At 42.8% G+C, this 21,827-nt stretch overlaps 1 protein-coding gene across 1 annotated transcript in view; it reads right to left on the reverse strand.

Moving 5' to 3' along the window:
• LOC114588340 (cytosolic phospholipase A2 epsilon-like) overlaps positions 1-19,890 on the reverse strand; it is a 53,098-nt gene extending 33,208 nt beyond the window's left edge. The window contains exons 1-5 of the mRNA XM_077919738.1: positions 19,759-19,890; positions 19,395-19,427; positions 7,325-7,400; positions 2,324-2,460; positions 1,086-1,217 (exon numbers count right to left, since the gene is read on the reverse strand). Coding sequence (XP_077775864.1) covers positions 1,086-1,217; positions 2,324-2,460; positions 7,325-7,400; positions 19,395-19,427; positions 19,759-19,890 — 510 coding nt within the window. The remainder of the gene's footprint in view (positions 1-1,085; positions 1,218-2,323; positions 2,461-7,324; positions 7,401-19,394; positions 19,428-19,758) is intronic.
• Positions 19,891-21,827: the final 1,937 nt, after the last annotated feature.

Consider the following 21,827-nt stretch of genomic DNA (forward strand, 5'->3'; position numbering starts at 1 on the left):
CCCTTACGTATGAACTGAGCTAATGCAAGTTTACATCTGGGAAGTCACACTTGTGTATCTGAACATAATTCAATTATTCCTTCAGGTCCAGAAAATGTGTTGTTGCAAAAGTTGATTCTAAAAGCAGTGAAGTAAAGTAGCAAGTACATCTCTTGTTTGTAACAATATGAAACACAATATTATTTTGTCATACTCACTCTAAAGGATTCTAATACAATTAAGCTTTAGTGACTTATTTTATACTTCCATATTTAATAATAAAAATAAATTAACTAAACAACCCTGAATATATTGGATTTTCATTTTTCCCCACTGACAAACTCCATGATTTTCAAAGTTAAAAGGCAAAAACTTCTATGTTTGTGATCACAGGCATTGTGATTTAAACTTTGAAGAGAGCTTAATTTTGAAAAAGCATTTAAGCGATAATTTGGCTATCAACATTATACATGAGCAAAATCAGCAAACAGGTTTACTCTTTAAAACGCACACAAATGACCAAATGTTGACAAAATTCAGTTTCTGCGTGCCAGAATTGCTGAGATGTTCACACTTTTGGTCATTATCATATCAGCCTGTGTGCCCCGGAAATGTTATTTAAAAATCCACACATTAATCGAAATGCAATAAAGCGAGTTTCTAATGCAGGGTCCAATAATGCAATGAGCTGGTTCACATGTACTGCTAAGTCATGCTTATCATGAATGCATATAAGCATTCAGGTTCCCAGATAGGAAAATCCATCTGCTTTGCTCTCTCATCTGGTCCTGCTGCTTCTACAATGCAGAGACCTAAACCATGGTTGGCATAGCACATCATCTGAACCCAGGATTATGGTTTGACTCACTCCAGACAAACCACAAAGTTTGTTAGAGGGCTACATCCCTTGGTTTGTCTTGAGGAGATAAAGCACGAGCCATGGCTTAGCTCACTGCAACTGCAGAACTAGAAAACTGAGCAAAGCAAGAGTAATGTCCTTTAAGCAATAGTTTAACTCAGTGCTCCATGGAAACTGAGCCACTATGTCACAGGCATGCAGTTGTTTCACTGTACGTATATTTCTCAGTGTAACTTCAACCACTCACCGCTGGATTCAAGTTGAAGTTCACACGACTAGTTCGCCCAGTTTGCAGTTTACCGACATCAAAGAGAACTGTGAAAAGGTGGTCATCTTTGGTGAATGTATCTTCATCACAGACTTTTAGCTCCAGAATATTCTAGTAATAGAAACACATTGTGATAATAATTCTTTTTAGAAAACTGTATTGTGAGTTTCAAAGAAATGACAAATGAACTATGCAAGCTAGTATATGCAAGTTCTGTTTCTTTGGGTCCATGAGGGATATGTAAATAAAACAGCCTATCCTTCTGGTTCCTCACTCCTAAAACTTACGTATAGGCCTCTCCCCCATAAGCTGCGTTTTAAGATGTCAACTCCAAACGTCACCCATTTGGGAGGTAAATTTGATCTCTATCTGGGGCAACTCATTCCCATGGGGAAATTCACTTATGTTCTTTGCTGTTCTCTTTTCAGAAGCAGGTAAAGAAATTTTGGAGACTGCTATTTTTCTATTGTTCTATATAATTTTCAGCTGTGCTTTTATATTGTTTTAACAATGCGCTTGCTTTTATTTCACTCTGTAAACTGCCTTGTGAAGATTGCTATTGTAAGAGAGTCTGTAAGCTTATTTTAGTTTTGTTTAACAGCGTTTATAAATGTAAACTTGAAAAAATGAATGAAATTCTTAATTTTAATCAACAGTGTTGCTGTTGGGAGTTCATCTTATGAGGGGGGAATTACTAAAGGTAAATAACCACATTTTGCTTACATACTGCTTAAATTATTATTTTTAATGCTTTGGGTCACTATGCTCATTTAGGGTGGAATCCATTTGGTTCCCTTGTGAGATGTTGCAGTGTGGACTGCTCCTGCTCAGGCTTCCAGCCAGCCAGCTCAGCCTTCTTCCAGGATATTCCATTCCAATCCATTACCCCTCTACCCCAATTTTCTCAACCCCCCACCTGACAGTTCGTATTCCATGTCTGCTGAGCATGATCAGTCTTTACTGCACTGTTTTGTGGTGGGTTCCCTGTCAGTCTGTCCCCACACACACACATAGGTTTTTTCATTAAATATATTTTAGGGTTTCTGCAACCCTTTGAGTTCCTCCAAACCCACTGCCACTTCCCTCTTGCATGCAGATGTCGTCCCAGACTCAGAGAATGAGTTTGGGAATAGTATATAAGATTCATTTGTTAATAGAACCTAATTAGAATTGCCCACACTTATGATCAACATGGAAGAAAATACACATGGTCTCACCTTTACACGGCTGTCAATCCTGTAGCAAAAGGATTGATTCCACACTGGATTTTTACTGTTGGAAACAGTTATGGTCCGGACTTTTTCACTTGTAGCAGTTGGCAAGGATAGACACACGTAGCAATCAGATTCAGTAACTGTAGAATAAGATGATAAATTATACAGGGGTCCTTCAACGCTGAAACAGATAGAGCATTACTGAGGCCTCGTCTGCATTATAAATTTACAGCAGTATCATACCACTTTAACCAGTCATGGTCCCCCCCCCCCCCGAAAAAAAGTAGAGTTTGTTAAGAGACCCATATTCCCCTCCCAGAGCCAAAGTACAGTTTCCTGGGAGGAGGGACTGTCTGTTAAACCACTTAGGGAATTGTAGCTCTGTGAGGGCAATAGGGAAGGGGTGCTGGAGTCTGACTCAGGAGATGGGGGGGGAGTGTTGGTGGGGATCTGTACCAGCCAGGAGGCAAGAATCAGAGGCAGGAGGCAAATTTCAGAGCTAGAGGAAGAGGAGGAAGAGGCAAGCCAGGCAAGTGAAGGGCTGGGTGCTTCCGTACCCTCCCCTGCACCACTGTCTCCCAGAACCAGGAAGGAAGTGAAAAGGGATGAGCAAAGGAAGTTTCCATGCAGGCACCATCACGGGCTGCAGGCACACAGCCCGTCGGCAGGGAGGTACATAAACTGGTGGGGAGGGCTGGCCCTGTTTCCGCAACTGCTCCATAGAGCACAGACCTGGAAATAGCTGCCTAACCATTCAGTAGCATAGCGTGGGTTGCCAGTGTCCAGGGTTGCGCAGAGGAGAGGGTAGGAGGGAGGGAAATGGAGGAAGTTAGCATGCACATTCAACTGTCTAACAGCATCCACATCACCCGGGAGAGAGCAGCAACAGAGATAAGAAAATAAGAGTCATTCCATTGACTGGAAAGGCCACTTCCTGGTTCACATGGAGAAGCAGCTTTCAACAGAGCCTGGCATTGGAAGTGCACAGCTGTATTGAGGCAGCACTGGGTGTTGAAATTTTGTGGCCCTAATAATTTTGAGCCTGGGACAACTGCCCTTTTGCCATCCCCATGCTACGCCACTGTAGTTCTGAGCCCGGCTTCGGCTGGGGAGGGCAGGATATAAATAAAAATTTGTTTTTATTATTATTATTACTACTACTACTACTACTACTACTACTACTACTACTACTACTACTATTGGTGTGCGTATATATCCAGAGCTGTAGAAGTGACTGTGTTATCTTTGATAATAGATATTTCACTATCTGCCTTGTGCATTCCTTTGGCTGAGAAGCACCCCTGACAGGGAGAATCAAGGCCTTCTGGGGGTATTAAGGCTGTGAGCCCCTCCATCGTAGGTTCAGGTTATATATATATGTAAATAAACCACATATCATAAAGACACCACAGTCGCCGCTGTCCATTATTCTGAAGAAACCATATCTTGGGTAATCTCACACCACACAGAGATTGGGGTGGCATGTAACAATAATGTCCAAACTAGCCAAAATTCCAGTGTCCTTAAATCTTATTATATACAGTATATAATATATACTGTCTATATAGATATTATATACAATCTGTATTATATACTTTTTGCCAATAGTTTAAAAATACCTCTTCATTGTACTGTTTTATTGTTGTTAGCCACCCTGAGCCCGGCTTCGGCTGGGGAGGGCAGAATAGAAATAAATTATTTATTATTATTATTATTATTATTATTATTATTATTATTATTATTATTCTTCAAAAAGAGCGTGAAAGAATCCACCTGTACCATTTGTCTCAAACTTTAGGCCTCTCTCTTACATAATTGCAGCTTCCTATTACATCACCTCTTTCCTAATAAGCGTATCATTTTGTCATCACTAGCCAGCACTTAAGAGCTTTGCATTTTTACATGTACAAGAAAAGACATTTTGCAGAGTGTTGAACTCGTATGTGTCCAATGACTGGTAATTAATTGCCATGTAGCAATGTAAGTCAACAACAATGAATCACTTGGTGGCTGCAATCTTCAAAGGAGTCACACTCGTTTAGCATTGTCTTGAATATGTAATACCTTGGGTGTTAATTAAAAAAGCCACATCCCCACCCTTCTATCCCACTTAATGCTCATCAGCATAGATCCAAAAACAAGAAAGTTCAGAGAAGGAAATAATCCTCTTCCCTCCACCTGCCTTACCCCATGGCCAGCTGTGCCCCTAAAATCCTCTGGTGGGTTGTGGGCCTTCATAAACAATGCAGGCTGGAGCTGATGGTGGGAGGGAAGGAGGAAAGGGGTGAGAAACTTTCCTTCCATGAACATCCTTAAGTTAACTGGAGGGCTCCAGGCTGGGAAAGGCTGCCATAAGACAATAACAAATTGGCTTATTGGGAAAGGAAGAGGGGCATTCAGATGTGAGGAAACAGGAAGCCAAGCTTATTTGTGGTTTCCTAATTTGCTTCTCCCATTCATTCCTGGAGCAGCAAAATGGGAATGATCATGCAGCATGGAGCAGCACGCTGCTGACACACAAGAAGAACCACAATGAACCAGAAAACTGGGCTTGGTCATTATGACATGTGAGCATGACCATTGAAGTCCAAAAGGAGGGTGAAGGATAGAAGGCTTTATCCCATGAAGCAAGGAGGAGCAGGAATGTGGGACTAGAGGATGAAAACTCAATATTCCTACTTGAGCATAGTGAAACCATTGGTCAAAGCAGATCACCTTCTCCTTCTCCCTGTGGCTGGCAGGATTAGGAAATCAAACGTTGCCTTTGGATCCTGTGTTGCTGCCAAATGACACAACAGCAGTCCCCGTGTAACAATATATGAAACAGCAATGTTAAGATGTGTCATGTTTCTGTAATGCCACAGAGTGGCAATTGACTAATTGTTACAATTAATAAGCCATTACTTGAAGCTATAAGCAGGAAACAAAGTGTGGTGGAGTCACTGGGGCACGTACTGTATCATGTTCCTAATAGCTATGAAGTATTCTGCCTGTCAGACAACATATCTGTCTGCCCCAGGTGTCTAAAATGAAAGGAAGTCACAGAGATAACCTGGGCCAAACATTTGCAACGTAACCAGAATTAACTTGTTTTCTACATATAACTCAAGAAGACAAACCTTTCCATAAGGAACCATCTTTTGAGAATTGGGGAGGGGGGCATTAAAATTAAGGATGCTTTTTCCATGGAGCTTCATAAATTTAGGTTTTGTTTTGTTTTAATGGAGTTGTTTTTAAAGGACTCCCTTGACAATCAAACATTATTCAGAAAGGCTGGATGAGACTAGTCACTTGAAGGTTCATGGAATCTGGTGGACAGTGTGGATTTCCTTTGCAACATGATTACTGTGGTATGGAACCAGGGTGTGCACCAACCACAAGATTCAGTTCACAGCCTGATTTCGTACTTCAGACAACAGCTTGATTTGTTCTGAAGCACTTTGGTGTCAAATACAAATCCTGATTTTGGAAGAAGAAGAAAATGAAGCATCATGGCCTTCTTATTCACTAAATTCCAACCCACTGCTCCCTCCATTGGTGGAGTAGGAATAGAGGCAGCAGCAGCTTCTGGCGGGATCTCACCAAAATCTCACAAGACCTCACGGAATGCACGGAATCTCATAAGATTTTGGTGAGAAGCTGCCACTGTGCAAGCTTTGTAAGGGAAGTGGCAGTGTGGGCAGAATGCTACCCCTGTGTAAGGTCAAGTAGAAAGTATCTTTCAGATGACCCTGGTGGTCTACCTTGACTCAGTCCATGTTCCTCCTTCATCATATAGATGCCAGCAGGATCCTGAGGGATCATGACAAGGCTTCTCTTGCCGATAGACTCACTCCAGAAATAAGGGAACTGTTTGCAAACATTGCATGAAGACTGAATGCTCAGTTTACCAAAGCAGTAGCAACTTCAACAATTGTGTTATACATTTTGGAGGTGGGGACCCCCAAAACCCTAGAAATTAATAAACGGTAGAATTTTCATTATCTGGAGTACTGAAGTAAAGATTGCAGGCCAGTAGAAAAATACAAGCTAAGCTTCCTTTCCAAACCTCACCTGGGATAGAGGCATTAACATGACAAAAGGCTTTTAATCTGTTGGGAGCCACCCAGAGTGGCTGGGGAAACCCAGCCAGATGGGTGGGGTATAAATAAATTATTGTTATTGTTGTTGTTGTTGTTGTTGTTGTTGTTGTTATTTGCCCATCTAAGAGGAAACTTGGGCCTGGGCAGACAGAAGATTGCCAGGGTAACTGGGTGTGAGATGACAACTAAGGGTGTCTTTAGCAAGGTGTGCTGGGAAGAAGGGGAAGAAAAAAGACAGAGATCCATCTTGGGCAGGATGGCTGAAGGCTGGCTGGGAGAGATGCCTTTGACGCCTGTTCTGCACTGCTGTGGGGAACAAGCCCTGCTTGAAATGACCATACTGTAAAATCTAGACTCTCTCCACGCAGACTGATGTTGTAAATATGTGAATAAACCATATTTCTTAAAGCTATGACAGTCTCTGCCACAACTTCAATTGTCCAGGAGTGGATTTTTCTGTGAAAAGGCTTGAGAGCTCAACTGTGCTACTAATCACAAATTTCCAGTTTGATCATGTGCACAAAGGCATCCTGTTCCTTAATTCTTAGCATATGGCTAAATGGGACACATTTCTGTTTACTCTGCATACAGTGCACTCCCACCACTGGTTTGGGAAGCAGGGTGCACACATTAGCCCCAATCCATACATATCCTGTATCTATCCTGGCATTTCTTATGTAGTGTTGTATTTTGATGCATTTCCCCCCCAAACTAGCTTCAATCTGGACTGAGAAAAAGAAAAGCCTCATTGCATTTTAAGCTGGTAAGGTGTACACAGCCTATGGCTGCCCAGCTGAGCCACGATTTTGTACCTGGCTCTGGTTGATCAACCTCAGGGTTCTAACAAAAACAAAGTAGATCTGCAAGTCTGCCCACCCAGCTCTAGAAGGATGGAATATTTGGCAGCAACAGAGATACTCACAAATATCTGCCTTCTGGATATTCCTGGCTCTCAGTATTCTTATTGTGAGGAGTCTGAAAGGTGTTTCTTCTTTGTGCTGATATAAAAAAGCAACAATAAATGAATGAACATGGGTATTTGAGGGTGTCCATCAACATGCATATATACAAATAGGATGGGAAATGAATGATATAGCATAAAACGGGGGGAAGTTTTGCTTCTCACTGATGCAATGCAGTACTTCACAAAACACCTGCCTTCTTTATATTGCATATTTTAGAAAAAGTGTTAAAGAGTTAGAGAAACAAATAAGCAGAAATTTATTAGAGTCAAGCCTCACAACCCCAAGCAGGAAACTTTTCTCTAAGTGTCATTTCTAGCCAAGGAAAGTCCTTATGAGACCTCTCCTCTTCAATAATAATAATAATAATAATAATAATAATAATAATAATAATAATAATAATAAATTTATTATTTATACCCCGCCCATCTGGCTGGGTCCCCCCATCCACTCTGGGCGGCTTCCAACAAAACACTAAAATACAATAACCTATTAAACATTAAAAGCTTCCCTAAAAAGGGCTGCCTTTAGATGTCTTCTAAAAGTTTGGTAGTTATTTTTCTCTTTGACATCTGGTGGGAGGGCGTTCCACAGGGCGGGTGCCACTACGAAGAAGGCCCTCTGCCTGGTTCCCTGTAACTTGGCTTCTCGCAGCAAGAGAACCACCAGAAGGCCCTCAGCGCTGGACCTCAGTGTCCCGGCAGAAAGATAGGGGTGGGACACTCCTTCAGGTATACAGGACTGAGGCCATTTAGGGCTTTAAAGGTCGGCACCAACACTTTGAATTGTGCTCGGAAATGTACTGGGAGCCAATCTTTGATAGTGAGCCCTCTGCATCACTTCCCAAAGTAGGGATCTCCACGCACACACACTTGGGGAAGGTAGATAAGGGAGGACCTGCTGCAAACAATAACTCAGCATAAGAGCAGGTAGAGAAGGAGCTGGATATATGAGTCTCCGACTCCTCTGTGCTTTTGCAGGGTTAATAGCTGCTCACTGAGCTCACTGGGCTTCCAGCTCCAGAAAACTTCCTGACTCAGCTACTGCTACAGCTCTGGCTCTGGCTCCAGCCTCCTGGACGCATTAAAAGCAAAACAAGTCTATCAGTTGACAGCAAGTGAAACAGCTTGTTCCTTGCTGCACAAGTTCATATCTGTGCATCTGGCAGCTTCGCTGCTACAATTGTTTTAACTGTGTGGGGGTTTTTTAAAAAATATGTCGGGTTTTGTTACTGTTGTTTTTTTCTTGAGGGGAGATGTGGCTGGGAAGCGAGGAGCTGGGAAGAGCAGGGGCCCAATTCTAAGTGCTGGTTTTGACCTATACAGTGGTACCTCGGGATGCGAACGGGATCCATTCCGGAGCCCCGTTCGCATCCTAAACAGAACGTAAAACGTGACTGCGCATCTGCATTTCACATTTCGTCGCTTCCGCGCATGCGTGTGACATCAATTTGACCGTCTGCGCATGCACAAGTGGCGAAACCCGGAAGTAACGCGCTCCGTTACTTCTGGGTCGCCACGGAGCACAATCCGAAAATACTTATCCTGAAGCATATTTATCCCGAGGTATGACTGTAAAGCCTTAAATGGCTCAGGACCGCAATACCTCAATGACCACCTCTCTCCTTATGAAATTATCATCTGAGGCCCTTCTTCAGGTCCCTTCTCCATGAGAGGTCTGGAGGGTGGCAAAACAAGAAGTCTTTTCAGGAGTGACTTCCTGATGTGGAATGCTCTCCCCAGGGAAGCTCGCCTAGCACCTTCATGCCATATCTCTAGTAAAAGTAAAGGGACCCCTGACCATAAGGTCCAGTCGTGACCGACTGGGGTTGCAGCGCTCATCTTGCACTATAGGCTGAGGGAGCCGGCGTTTGTCCACAGACAGCTTCCGGCTCATGTAGCCAGCAAGATTAAGCCGCTTCTGGCGAACCAGAGCAGCACATGGAAATGCCGTTTACCTTCCCGCCGGAGCGGTACCTATTTATCTACTTGCACTTTGACGTGCTTTTGAACTGCTAGGTTAGCAGGAACAGGGACCGAACAACGGGAGCTCACCCGTTGCGGGGATTCAAACCACTGACCTTCTGATCGGCAAGCCCTAGGCTCTGTGGTTTAACCCACAGCGCCACCCGCTTCCCTATCTTTCGGCGCCAAGCAAAAACATTCATCTTCTTCCAGGCCTTTGGGTAATTAAACAATCTATGGCCTTTTAAACTGCGGGGAGGGTTATAGTTTTTGTTTGTTATTATGTTGGGTATATTGTAAAACACCTTGTGATCCTCAGATGAAAGGAGGTACAGCAAATTAATAAATAATAACATAAATAAACAATGATAATGTAATCTGTTGTGGCAAACTACGTTTCCCCAGGCTCATGCTAAAACACAATGGAGACAAACCAAAAAAACATGAGCACACAGAGCCTGACTGATTTGCTCAGAAGTCTCTACTGGATGAATCACAAAGGAATTCTCCACCTCCTTCAATTGCCCAATTTCATTATGTTGTTATGCCTCTGTGGTCTGAATTTCAATTCGGTGAACTTCCCACACAATAATCAATGTGGTGCAATGCTTCGCAGCACAATGCTGGAATTAGTGTGGTGCTTCACAGCATACTGCTGGAATTGTTAGGAAACTGGGACGAGGCAAGATATGGTGGGATTTCAAACCCTGTGGCGTCATGCTGACATTACAAGACGGAATTACCACACCATGTCCAACCTGATGGGAAGAGCTATCCATTTGGAAATCACCATGTGAACCAGCCATGACTGTCATGTTCTGTTGCACTGTTTGGCAGTGACTATTACTAATAGTGACTATTACTATTACTATTACTAATATGAAATGTGAGGGAAAGGTGCAAGTTTAGCCAATCAAACATAAAGCTGAAAAAAAGTTAAAGAAGACTGCATGCTGTGCATTGAAAGAAAACTATATGAAAATGATGTATCTTTGGTAGTTAACACCAAGCAAACTGGCAAAGATGAATAAAACAAGTTCAAATGTTTGCTGGAAATGTAAAAAAGAAGGAAGGTACTCTTTTCCATATGTGGTGGGTATGTGATTAAGTAAAGTTGTTCTGGGAAATGATCTATAATGAGTTAAAGAAAATGTTTAAATATACATCTGTTAAGAAACCAGAAGCCTTTTTGTTAGGTATAATAGGAGAAGAGCTACCGAGAAAAGACAAACAATTATTTATGTATGCAACAACAGCAACAAGAAGATTACTAGCCCAGAAATGGAAACAAGAAGAACTACCATCAAAAGAAGATTGGCAAACTAAGCTAATGGGCTATGTAGAAATGGCAAGACTGACAGAAAAGATCAGAAACCAAGGAGATCAAGTATTTGAAAAAGAATGGAGTAAATATTTGAAATATTTAAAAGACCATTGTAAGCTCTTAAAATTATTGGCAGAATTGTGAGGAGCATGTATTGTGAATGCTTATTATAGGATTTTTTTTTTACATATTTGATTAAGAATTTGTATATTAATAACATGCAGTTAATTGGGGGTTATTTTAGAAGCCCGTGAAGGGAAGGGAGGGGATCTGAAGGTTAAGTTGTAAAAAAAAAAGAAGATATAAAATATGGTAAAAGGTAAAGGTAAAGGTAAAGGGACCCCTGACCATTAGGTCCAGTCATGACCAACTCTGGGGTTCCGGTGCTCATCTCGCTTTATGGGCCGAGGGAGCCGGCATACAGCTTCCAGGTCATGTGGCCAGCATGACTAAGCCGCTTCTGGCAAACCAGAGCAGCGCACGGAAACGCCGTTTACCTTTCCGCCGTCCGCCGGAGCGGTACCTACCGGTATTTATCTACTTGCACTTTGACGTGCTTTCAAACTGCTAGGTTGGCAGGAGCAGGGACTAAGCAACGGGAGCTCACCCCGTCACAGGGATTCGAACCACCGACCTTCTGATTGGCAAGTCCTAGGCTCTGTGGTTTAACCCACAGCGTCACCCGCGTCCCATAAAATATGGATGTTATGGAAAATGTGAAAACAATAAAAATATTTATTTTTTAAAATCTAACATAAAGCTGAGGGTAAAATTCACTGTTACACTAAGGTGACAGAACACATGAGATCTCGGGAGATTTTGGTGAGCTCTTGTGAGCTCTCATTGGAAGCCGGCGCTTCACGGGCATTTCATGCAGGTAACACAGGTGTGGCACTGGTGGCAGGGGAGCAGCAGGGGTGTGTGGCATGCTCTCATTTTGCCTCAACCTGCCAAATGGAACACACCACCTCTGCATCCCCTCTCCTCTCCCCATGTGCTGTTCTGGGGGTTCTGGGATTTGACGGGCACTGAGCTGGAGAGAAAGGGAAAGCTCTACTGAATCAGCTGAACATTTGCAAAAGTTTGTTCTAGCAGCTAGCCGTCAGCTTTACCCTTTTGAATTAGGCTACTCGGCTTCTCAATTATTATTTTTTTAGCTAGGAAAGAGTTCGTTGTGTTTTAATCCTTAAACCTAAACCAAATTTGTGGATTTCTCTATCAAGTCCCAGCCATCATAGTCAATGGTCAGGGATGATGCTGTGAGCCGCCTTGAGATCTTCAGATGAAGGGCGGTATACAAATTTAATAAATAAAAAGGTAATAATAAATAATGATGGGACCTGTTGTCCAGCAACATCTGGAAGGCCACTGGTTCCCCAGCCCTGTCCTTGTGAAGAATAATGAATAGTCTCTGATTTTTCCCTTGAACAACCTCTGCACATTGCTGTGATGCCATAAAAACTTCTCTTTTATGGAATTTTACAATTTCATGTACTATTTTGTATTTTAAAAAAGGCAAAGCAATGAGAGGGGGGGAACAAACTAAAGCCCCTTCTTTAAAAAGAGAAAATGGCATTAGGACAGTTTCAAGAGAATATTCCAGAGGCTAAGCAGTGGTGTCCAAAGATTTTTCAAAGAGGGCCAGATTTGATGAAGTGACCAAAGGGCCAACCAAATTTGTTGACTATTTTTAGGATTGTAATTGTTGAGCTTTTTTTAGGATTGAAGTTGAGGGTTTTTTAGTTTAGGATTTAATCCCTTTAATCCCATGAAATAATGGGACACAGTGGACACTCAGGTTGCGAACATGATCCATGCAGGATGCACGTTCGCAACCCACAGCGTTCGCTATCCGCAGCGGCGCGTCTGCGCACACGTGGGTTGAGATTCGACACTTCTGTATGTGCGCAACTGCTGAAACCCGGAAGTAACCCGTTCCAGTACTTCCGGGTTTCGGCAGTCCGTAACCCAAAAAAACGCAACCTGAAGCGTCTGTAACCCGAGGTATGACTGTATGATGATAAATTGCATTACTAACAGTGGCCATTCTGAAAACAGTTGTTGGTGATAACACAGCCAATCATCATCAACAAAAATGACAACAACATTGTAGAATTAGATTAAGAATAAGAGTAAAAACAATAAGAAGAATTTTTAAACAAACTGTTCAAGCCTCTTGTTGAATTGCCATTGTTAACTGTGGATTGCCACTGCTAATAACTTAATCATCACCATCTATGCCTTCTGCATTTCATTTTCCTTTGACCTCACTGTTTACAGTCTCCCAGCAGCCATACATAACATGTACACAACACTTTGTGTCAGTTGTAACTTTGCTGAGGAATAGGCAGTGGTATCATTTGCACTCACTACACAGGCTTGCATTACTTTAACCAAGTGTTTCGGTCTACAACTCCCATCAATCCCACCCAACATGGCTATATAGAGTGACATCTTGTCAAGTCAAGAGGTTTGATAAAACCCAATGAAAAGTTGTGTGTGTGTGTGTGTGTGTGTGAGAGAGAGAGAGAGAGAGAGAGAGAGAGAGAGAGAGAGAGAGAGAGAGAGTCCTGAAGTTCTTTTCCCAAGGCTTTTGGGAAGCCAGAAACATTAGTCATTCTTATAAAACCCTAGGCGTACAACAGCCCTTAATTATAACCAAACACCTATTTCTGGTTATAATCAAAAAAATAAAACATCACATAGGTAAGATGCTGAAGCTCAGAATTATGACACTCAGGAACTCATAACGTTCACCTCAAAAAAAAAGGGGGGGTGGGCAGCATGACCCCCTCCCAAATTATTTGGGTTTGATTTCAGCTAGTTCAGATTCTAAGTCATTCTCAGTTTTTTAAGAAGCAGATTGGTTTATTTTCCAGCCACTCCAAAGCGATATAGACAATCCAACAAATGGTCTTAAACCTAAACCTTCTTTGAAGTTTAATCTTGAATTTATCCAAAAGCACTCCTCCCCCCACAACACTTAATGGTGCCTTGATACCATATTTAATTTAAAGTAACATGCTTCCTTCTCTGTGCAAATTGGTACACCAGGAAGAAACAAGCCCACAAAACCATACGCAATGTCTTCCTCAGTTTATGGTAGGCCTGCACAACTTGTGAAACATCAAGCAAATGCAATCTATCAGATATTTATAGCAATGCTGTAGATGCCCAGTAAACATTCTGAGGTCTGCAAAGAACACAAATCAGGTGATTTGCAGGCTTGCTACAAGAGACTGAATTGGACCTTTAAAGCCCAACATGGTTGAATTCCTGAGTTACCTTAGGCAATGTCTTCCCCTGTGTGATCCCACAAGGCTTTTAAGATCTACCTGCATGCTGAAAACGTTGGTATGAATGGAGATTACAATTGTTTAATTTGGGAGGCCCATTCCAGCATCTTCGGAATTTGAAGTGCCATGGTTAGACTTGCGGCTAGGCAAGATTCACATAGAGGCATCCTTTGCATAAAGCAGCGGTGAGAAACCTGCAGTTCTCCATTCTCCAGTCCCAAAACATCTGGAGAGCCGAGTTTGCCTATGCCTGAGTTAGGCTATCCCTGCCCAGATAGGGACATAGCTGGGCCACCAGCTGAAGCTGATGGAAGGCACTCAGGGTACCGCTAAATGAGCACCTTGCAAGCTTTGAGATCACATCACAGAACATCTTGAGGAGTTTGCATGTGGGCTGGCATATAATGCAGAGTAGGCTTAGACTTGATTGGATTCAATATTTTTCTACCCTTACCAAAAGCCTATTTCAGTTCCATCTCCTAGGAAACATTCATATATGAAGCAGGCTGATCCCAAGGAAACCGCAATATTACTACTGTATTATGATATTAGTTAGGGGTGTGCATCGGTTCTGTGTGGGTGTTAAATAAAACAAATTTGGGGGATGGGGTGGAAGCGTGGTGTCAACAGCCCTCCTACACTGGGGCCAAACAAAGTCTCATGGCACCTTGTTTCTGAAATTTTTCATACCTTGTATCTATGTGTCCCTATAAATTGCTATGCTTCTCTGAGGTCATGAGCTATTCAAGACTGAGGTTGTCCAAAATGTTGCCTACAGAGCACTGTAGAGCTCTGGATTTGTTTGTTTGTTTGTTTGTTTGTTTGTTTGTTTGTTTGTTTGTTTGTTTTTAAAGCACAGCAGCAGAGGATATTTTTAAAAGTTAAAAGTTTAATTTAATTTTAGAAAAATCTACATTCTACATCAGGGGTCAGCAAACTTTTTCAGCAGGGGGCCAATCCACTGTCCCTCAGACCTTGAGGGGGGGGCAGACTATATTTTGAAGGGGGGAAATGAACGAATTCCTATGCCCCACAAATAACCCAGAGAAGCATTTTAAATAAAAGGACACATTCTACTCATGTAAAACCATGGTATTCCCGGACCATCCGCGGGCCAGATTTAGAAGGCGATTGGGCCAGATCCAGCCCCCGGGTCTTAGTTTGCCTACCCATGTTCTACATTAATAAACAAACAAACAAACCCAAAGTTCTTCAGAACTCTGCAGGCAGCATTCTCAACAGCCTCACACTAAAATGCATATCAGAGGCCTGTAAAGATCTAGGCATGTAAGGCCTATTGAAGGACATAAATAACCACCAGAAAAAGGCTGGTGTGAAGATGCAAAGTTTAAACAAATGTACAAGCGAGAATGTAGACCGCTCAGCAGCATCCTATTAGCTATGAAGTAAGAAGGAGACGCGGGTGGCGCTGTGGGTTAAACCACAGAGCCTAGGACTTGCCAATCAGAAGGTCAGAGGTTCGAATCCCCGCGACGGGGTGAGCTCCCGTTACTCGGTCCCTGCTCCTGCCAACCTAGCAGTTCGAAACCACATCAAACTGCAAGTAGATAAATAGGTACCGCTTTGGCGGGAAGGTAAACGGCGTTTCCGTGCGCTGCTCTGGTTCGCCAGAAGCAGCTTAGTCATGCTGGCCACATGACCCGGAAGCTGTACGCTGGCTCCCTCAGCCAATAAAGCAAGATGAGTGCCACAACCCCAGAGTCGGTCACGACTGGACCTAATGGTCAGGGGTCCCCTTTACCTTTAAGAAAGAGACAACCATCTGCTCCCCACCCCCATAAGACATGATGGGGGAAAGTAATCTTTTACTTTCCCCACAAAAAGTCACAGAACCTATCTGTCTGCAATTTTGCTGGATTAATGCACTCTGTGCCAGAAAATTTCATCCACTTTTACCAAAAGAGGAAAAAGTTGTAGCTGTTTTTAGATTCCCCATTATAGTGAATGGGGAATCACAGAACTTCATTTTGTACAAATCAGCCTGAAAACTGAAACACAGATCAAAACAGAGAGCTCAAAGAAACTCAGAAATTGATTGGATTAAAAAAAACAACAACCCTGAAATAAATACATGGTGAATCTTGGGGTCTGTGAACACCCTTAATATTAATTTGGCAATCTGTATAAGCCAAGATGTTCCATTACGGTGTACTTTCTGTCAATCCCCCTGCCCCCTATGATTACAATCATACAAGGGGGAAGGCAGTTATGAGCCTACTGACCCCCAATACTCTCACAAGTCCCCATTGCTATTTTTGCAGGCCCGTCTTTTAGAATTGGGTTCTAAATCACATGGGGACCCTTTCTGAGTAGAGCAGGTTCACCAATGGAGATGTTCAGCCCCCAATACTTGGGGAGCTGCAACAATGAGGCTGTCCAGGGAGGAAGGTACACCAACTCATCCCTGCTCTCCCTCCTGTGAGATGGTCATGGTAGGGCAGAGGAGAACACAATAGGCCTCATATCAGTAATGATCCCATTCTTGCTGAATACTGTGATATTTCCACCACTACAGAGGACTTCAATATGGCCAGAATCATTAGGGATTTACAACAGCTGTTCAGGCAAACAGAAGTGGTACAGAATGGCCGCTTACCGTCCTCCCAGTGCATGGCGGTTGTGGCCTGACACGGTGCCTCCTTTTCCCCCAGACACTCCATGCTACCTTAGCTGTTTTTCCCTGTCCCCCTCAGCTGCAGCAGATGCTGACGGGTTCCCGCCAAACCCATCCATTCAAAGGAGCCAATCTGTCCCGGCCCTGGGGGAGGGATGGGGAGTGGACCTGAGGGAGGCAAGCTTCCCTTGGGTCCATCCTCCATCTATTTGCCCAGCCAACCCCTCAGCACGGCATCTAGTCAGCCGGGAGCATCACCCACCCTTTCATTAATAGTTTATTACTGCTCTAACATTTCCTTTTCAGCTAGGAGGGCTTTGCTGTGGTCTTTTGACAGTTGCTGTATTTGGAGCCGGAATGAATTTTCCCTGCTTTGCAGATTTCGCCTTCCCCTTAGTCACAACTTTGGCGGTTTAGGCCTTGGGCGGAATCTTATAGTCTTTCATCCAATTTGAGTGCGGTGAAATGGTGACTCACCCAGACCCTGTTCTCTGTGGCAGCGATAACAGGGTACCCTGTTAGAAGGGTCTGGTGGAGAGTCTCTGTCCCAAGAGCCACTTGGTAGGGCTAGCGGGCCATAGAGCTTCCCTCGGCATTTGGAGGCCATCTGTGTAAACCTGCATTTTGTGATGGATTCACCCCCGAATAGACCCTGTCATGCCTCAGCCCCCCAGCAGGGGCGGGGCTGAGAGGGATATATGCCCAATACCAATGCCAAGGCTTCCTACATCTGAAATCAATAAAGTTGTAGCCTTCCCCTCCCCGATCTGGCCACAGTGATCCATGTGACAGTCACCTCCAGGTTTGACTACTGTAATTCGCTCTACACGGGGCTGCCCTTGAAACTGTCCCACAAACTCCAGCAGGTGCAGAATGCTGCAGCGAGGCTCCTCATGGGGTCCCTGCCATGGGAGCATATTCACCCAGTGCTTTACCAGTTGCACTGGCTCCTGGTGGAGTATAGGGTCAGGTTCAAGGTGCTGGTCTTGACCTTTAAAGCCCTTTGTGGCTTAGGGCCCTTGTATCTATGGGACCGCCTCTCCTGGTATGCCCCGCAGAGGACCTTAACGTCCATTAACAACCATAGTTTAGAGGTCCCAGGCCCTAAAGAAGTCAGATTATCCTCCACCAGGGCCAGGGCCTTTTCAGTGATGTCCCATGAGACCAGGGCCCTTCAGAATTTAACCTCCTTCCGCCTGGCCTTTAATTTGAATTCAGCCTGATCTTTTATTTCCCTTCCCTCCCCCTACCCTTTTATGAAGATCACCCGCTCTGAGACCCCACAGCTAATTCTCCCCTGGCCTCCTCACTGGCCCAAGTAGGACCAATTCAGCCAGCTAGCCCTGGGGATTATCTAATGCTTATTTCCTCTAAATTGATTTTTGAATTTTATTGTTATTCATGTTTTTATACTGTATTTTATGCTGCTTTTATAATTAAGTGTTTTAAATTTGTTGTTAGCTGCCCTGAGCCCCGTTTTTGAACCGGGAAGGGCGGGGTATAAATAAAAAATTATTATTATTATTATTATTATTATTGTTATGATTATGATTATGATTATGATTATTATTATTATTATTATTTATTTTAAATACCAGACAGTTATCGTGTCCATTCATTTCCCACTCAGTAGTTAGGCACGCCGGGTGGGGGACTCTGCGGCTGGGCACACAAATAATTCTGAATTTTGTCCATCTTCACTGTAATAACTAAAGCAGGTGTGTTGCAACCCACACAAGGCATTATCATCACACTCCTGAGTCTCTGATACAGGGATGGAGAACCTGCAGCCTTCTAGATATTGCTGGACTACAATTCACATCATCATTAACCATGCTGGCTGGGGATGATGGGACCTGGAGTCCAATATCTGGAGGACTCGTTGCTTTTTTTTAGGGGGTACTCAAGGGTACGCAACACCGGCACCTCTTTTTTTGTTGTTAAAAAGTGTGGCACATACTGTAACAGCCTCACAGTGAGCACCTATTTTTCTAGAAAAAAAAGCACTGAGGACCATAGATTAGCCACCACTATTAGAGCATCTCCCAATTCTCAGAGAAAGAGAACCAGTGTAGCTCAGTTGTTTTCAACACTGGTCGCCATTCATCAGTACAAAAACATACTTGTTCAAAGAAACAATAGGAAGTAACACCCCAATTAGTGTATCCCATATTGCTATTCTTTATTCTTTATTGCTATTATTGCAATTCTTTATTGATTTTATTCTTGCAACTTTGATACAGCACTGGGGAGGATTATTGGGGGGGGATGGGATTCAGTACATCTCCCAATATAAAAAGATAAGCTTCTAAAAGGCCTTTTCCATATAATTTTTACAGTTGCGCTATAGCCTGCTTTTCATGTGTAAAACCCGCTGAATGAAATGCTGCTCTCATTTGAGACAAACTATCTGGCATCCTTAGAGTTCCGATTTTTTTTAATCTAATATTCTCAGGATAAATCCTGAATGCCCCTAAACAGAAAACACTGTGTAGAACCTTATATACTAACATACAACCGTATTTCCATGAAACAAATTGAGAAAGGAACAAAAAGAAGGAGCAATAAATCTATAATGAGAGACATTTTGAAAATAGAGCAGTTCCCAAGAACAAAGTAAGAAACTGAGTGTGCAGGTACAGGATGATGAAAATTATAAGATCTGGTGGACCACCACAACAATCAGCATTTATCCATGTATACAGTGTATTTGCGATTGAAATTATGGCACATTTTCATCCTAACATCCACTCCCCTGACACGTCATAACAAACTTATGTTCTGAAGGTGTTTACCCCATTTCATACATACCGGTCTTGCCAAATTTCGATTATTTGCTAAGCCCTAAAGAAAGAAAGAAAAATAGATTAAAAATAGCCACTCGGTGTGGTTACAAGTTCCACCTACATGCGTAAATACTTCACAGCTCTCCTACCAGAGTGGTTTGTTTAATTGTTTGTAAGGTGTCTCACTCGCTCTCAGGCTATATGTACCAAAGGGAATCAAACCAAAAGGGCAGAGACGAAAGGCAACTCTTTCAATCAAGTACAGCACCTGTGGATTTGTCAAGTTGCTCAAACATGTTCTACCTACATTTGAAAGTACGCATAACGAGCTTCAGAACGGGCTTCCTACAAGCCCAGGCTGTTTGGCTTGATTTGCAAAGTTTTCTTACCTCAGGTGAACTTGAATTAGCTCCCATCGTGGTATCTGCTGCATATGATCCAGTTGCTCGAAGTGGTGCTTGAGTGATAAAGTTCACAGCTGACAGTGCCTCCTGGGTGAAGTAGATGAGCAGGTGACTCATGACCCCACCCCTTTCTGAATTCAAGGAATGAAAATAGCTCCCTCCCTATTTCCTTCAGTATCTTGAAGCCAGTCATTTGAGTTAATTGATGCTGAAGGTCCCCGTGTTGTGGTGGAGGTGACTTAAGTGGCTATAGGTCATTGTGGCCATACAACTTGGTTGATGAGAACATCCATTTAACTATTCAGCCTGTATACTGAGCTCTCAAAGTCTAGGAAAGTTACACTGTTTAAATGAAGCTATGTGAACTACCTGGAGATGAAGCAGCTTGAGGTGAAGGACCACTTTGTGGGAACCTAATACAAAGATGGTGGTTGTATCCCTGTATCTTTTCCCCTGGACTTCTCAGCATCTGGAGAATGGGGAACCCTTAAATGTGCAAATAAATGTTTGGAAAATTATTTAAGTAAAGGCAAAGAAGAAAGATCGTTGGTTAGATAGCAGTTGATGGCCACTCTATGATCTTCCTCCACTGAAAAATGCAGGTGTTTGACTGACGTAGCCCTTAATCTGCATAACAAGACTTAACCAATAAAGATTTTATGGAACATTGATAAAGAGAATACTGCCATATTTGGGGGTGTTGATGAAAATGTGACGAGGACATAGAGAAAGCATAGAGCTGGGTAACACAATCATCTGCTTCCCAACTACAGGGATTCAAAGCTTGCCAAAAGTCTTAATGGTCAAAATATGAGGCCTTTGGGGTTGAAGAGTGGGTATAAAATATCAGTAAGCATTTAGCCAACATGTACATAGACCTAGTCAGCTGAAATTAATACAGCTCTAGAATCACTTATCTTGTTCTGAATTGTGTCCAGTTTGTGGCACACCAGTCCGGTCTACAAAAACATTCATATTGCAGGAAACCATATAATAGCAGCATGATGAACCAGGGAACATCATTCCCCTCCAGGTATAACAGGTGCCCATTATCTGCACTTTTCAGAAAAAAATGGATGTCATGTTTGTTCCAGTGGACTTTTCCAGCTGATTGAATGGATCTCTGCCATGGGTGCCATTTTTGTATTGTTTTGCTTTTTGTGGTTGTAACTGGTTTGTGTGTTTTTTGCTATTTTTTATTGTACATCACATTGAGACACTTGTGTGGAAGGCGATTAATAATACAGCAGTACCTCGGTTTTCCAATGTCTTGGAAGTCGAACGTTTCAGTTTTTGAACTCCGAAAACCCAGAAGGAAATGTTTTGGTTTCCAAACGCTTTTCAGAATGTCGAACACACTACGTGGCTTCCATAGTAAATGCTTCAGTTTCGAGCAATTCGGAACTCGGTCTTCTGAAACGGATTACGTTTGAAAACCGAGGTACCACTGTATATCATAGGAGCACCTCCATCACACAGTTATACCAGGATGGGACTGAAGTACAGCACCTGCATGTTTAGGAAACCTCAAAACTTGTTGAACTTTTTAAAGGAAAACCCAAAAGTTGTTGATCTTTTTCAGTAAAAGCTACAAGAATTTTTGAGCTTTTGGGAACATTTGCTGGATTTTTAAAAAATAATAATCCAGGACACCATTTTTGGAAGTGAATTCCAGGAAAATCAGGACGTATGGCCATCATCCCTGAGCATTGGCCATGCTGGCTACGGAAGTTGTAGTCTGAATATCTGAATGGCACCATGTTGGCTATTCCTGAGATATATTACCCAGGAAGGATAGCTCCTTCTTTCTATTTATGCACTACCAAGCTTTTGCAACACAGTTCAAAGTGAAAATTACTTCATAGCAGGTAGAAGCAGCTCAGCGTCTTCCTTATCCATGAAAAGAAACATATGCAAATAATTGCTTGGGGCCACCATAGGCTCATGTGTCAACTTGTCTTATTTCTGTCAACTCAGTTGAATTTCTGTGCCTTGCCCATTTGTTCCCTGAACACAGCAACTAATAATAAACGTACTTACATGGAAGGAAATCC

The sequence above is a fragment of the Podarcis muralis genome, chromosome 1 (genome assembly GCF_964188315.1).
Source record: "Podarcis muralis chromosome 1, rPodMur119.hap1.1, whole genome shotgun sequence".
In the NCBI taxonomy this organism is placed as follows: Eukaryota; Metazoa; Chordata; class Lepidosauria; order Squamata; family Lacertidae; genus Podarcis; species Podarcis muralis.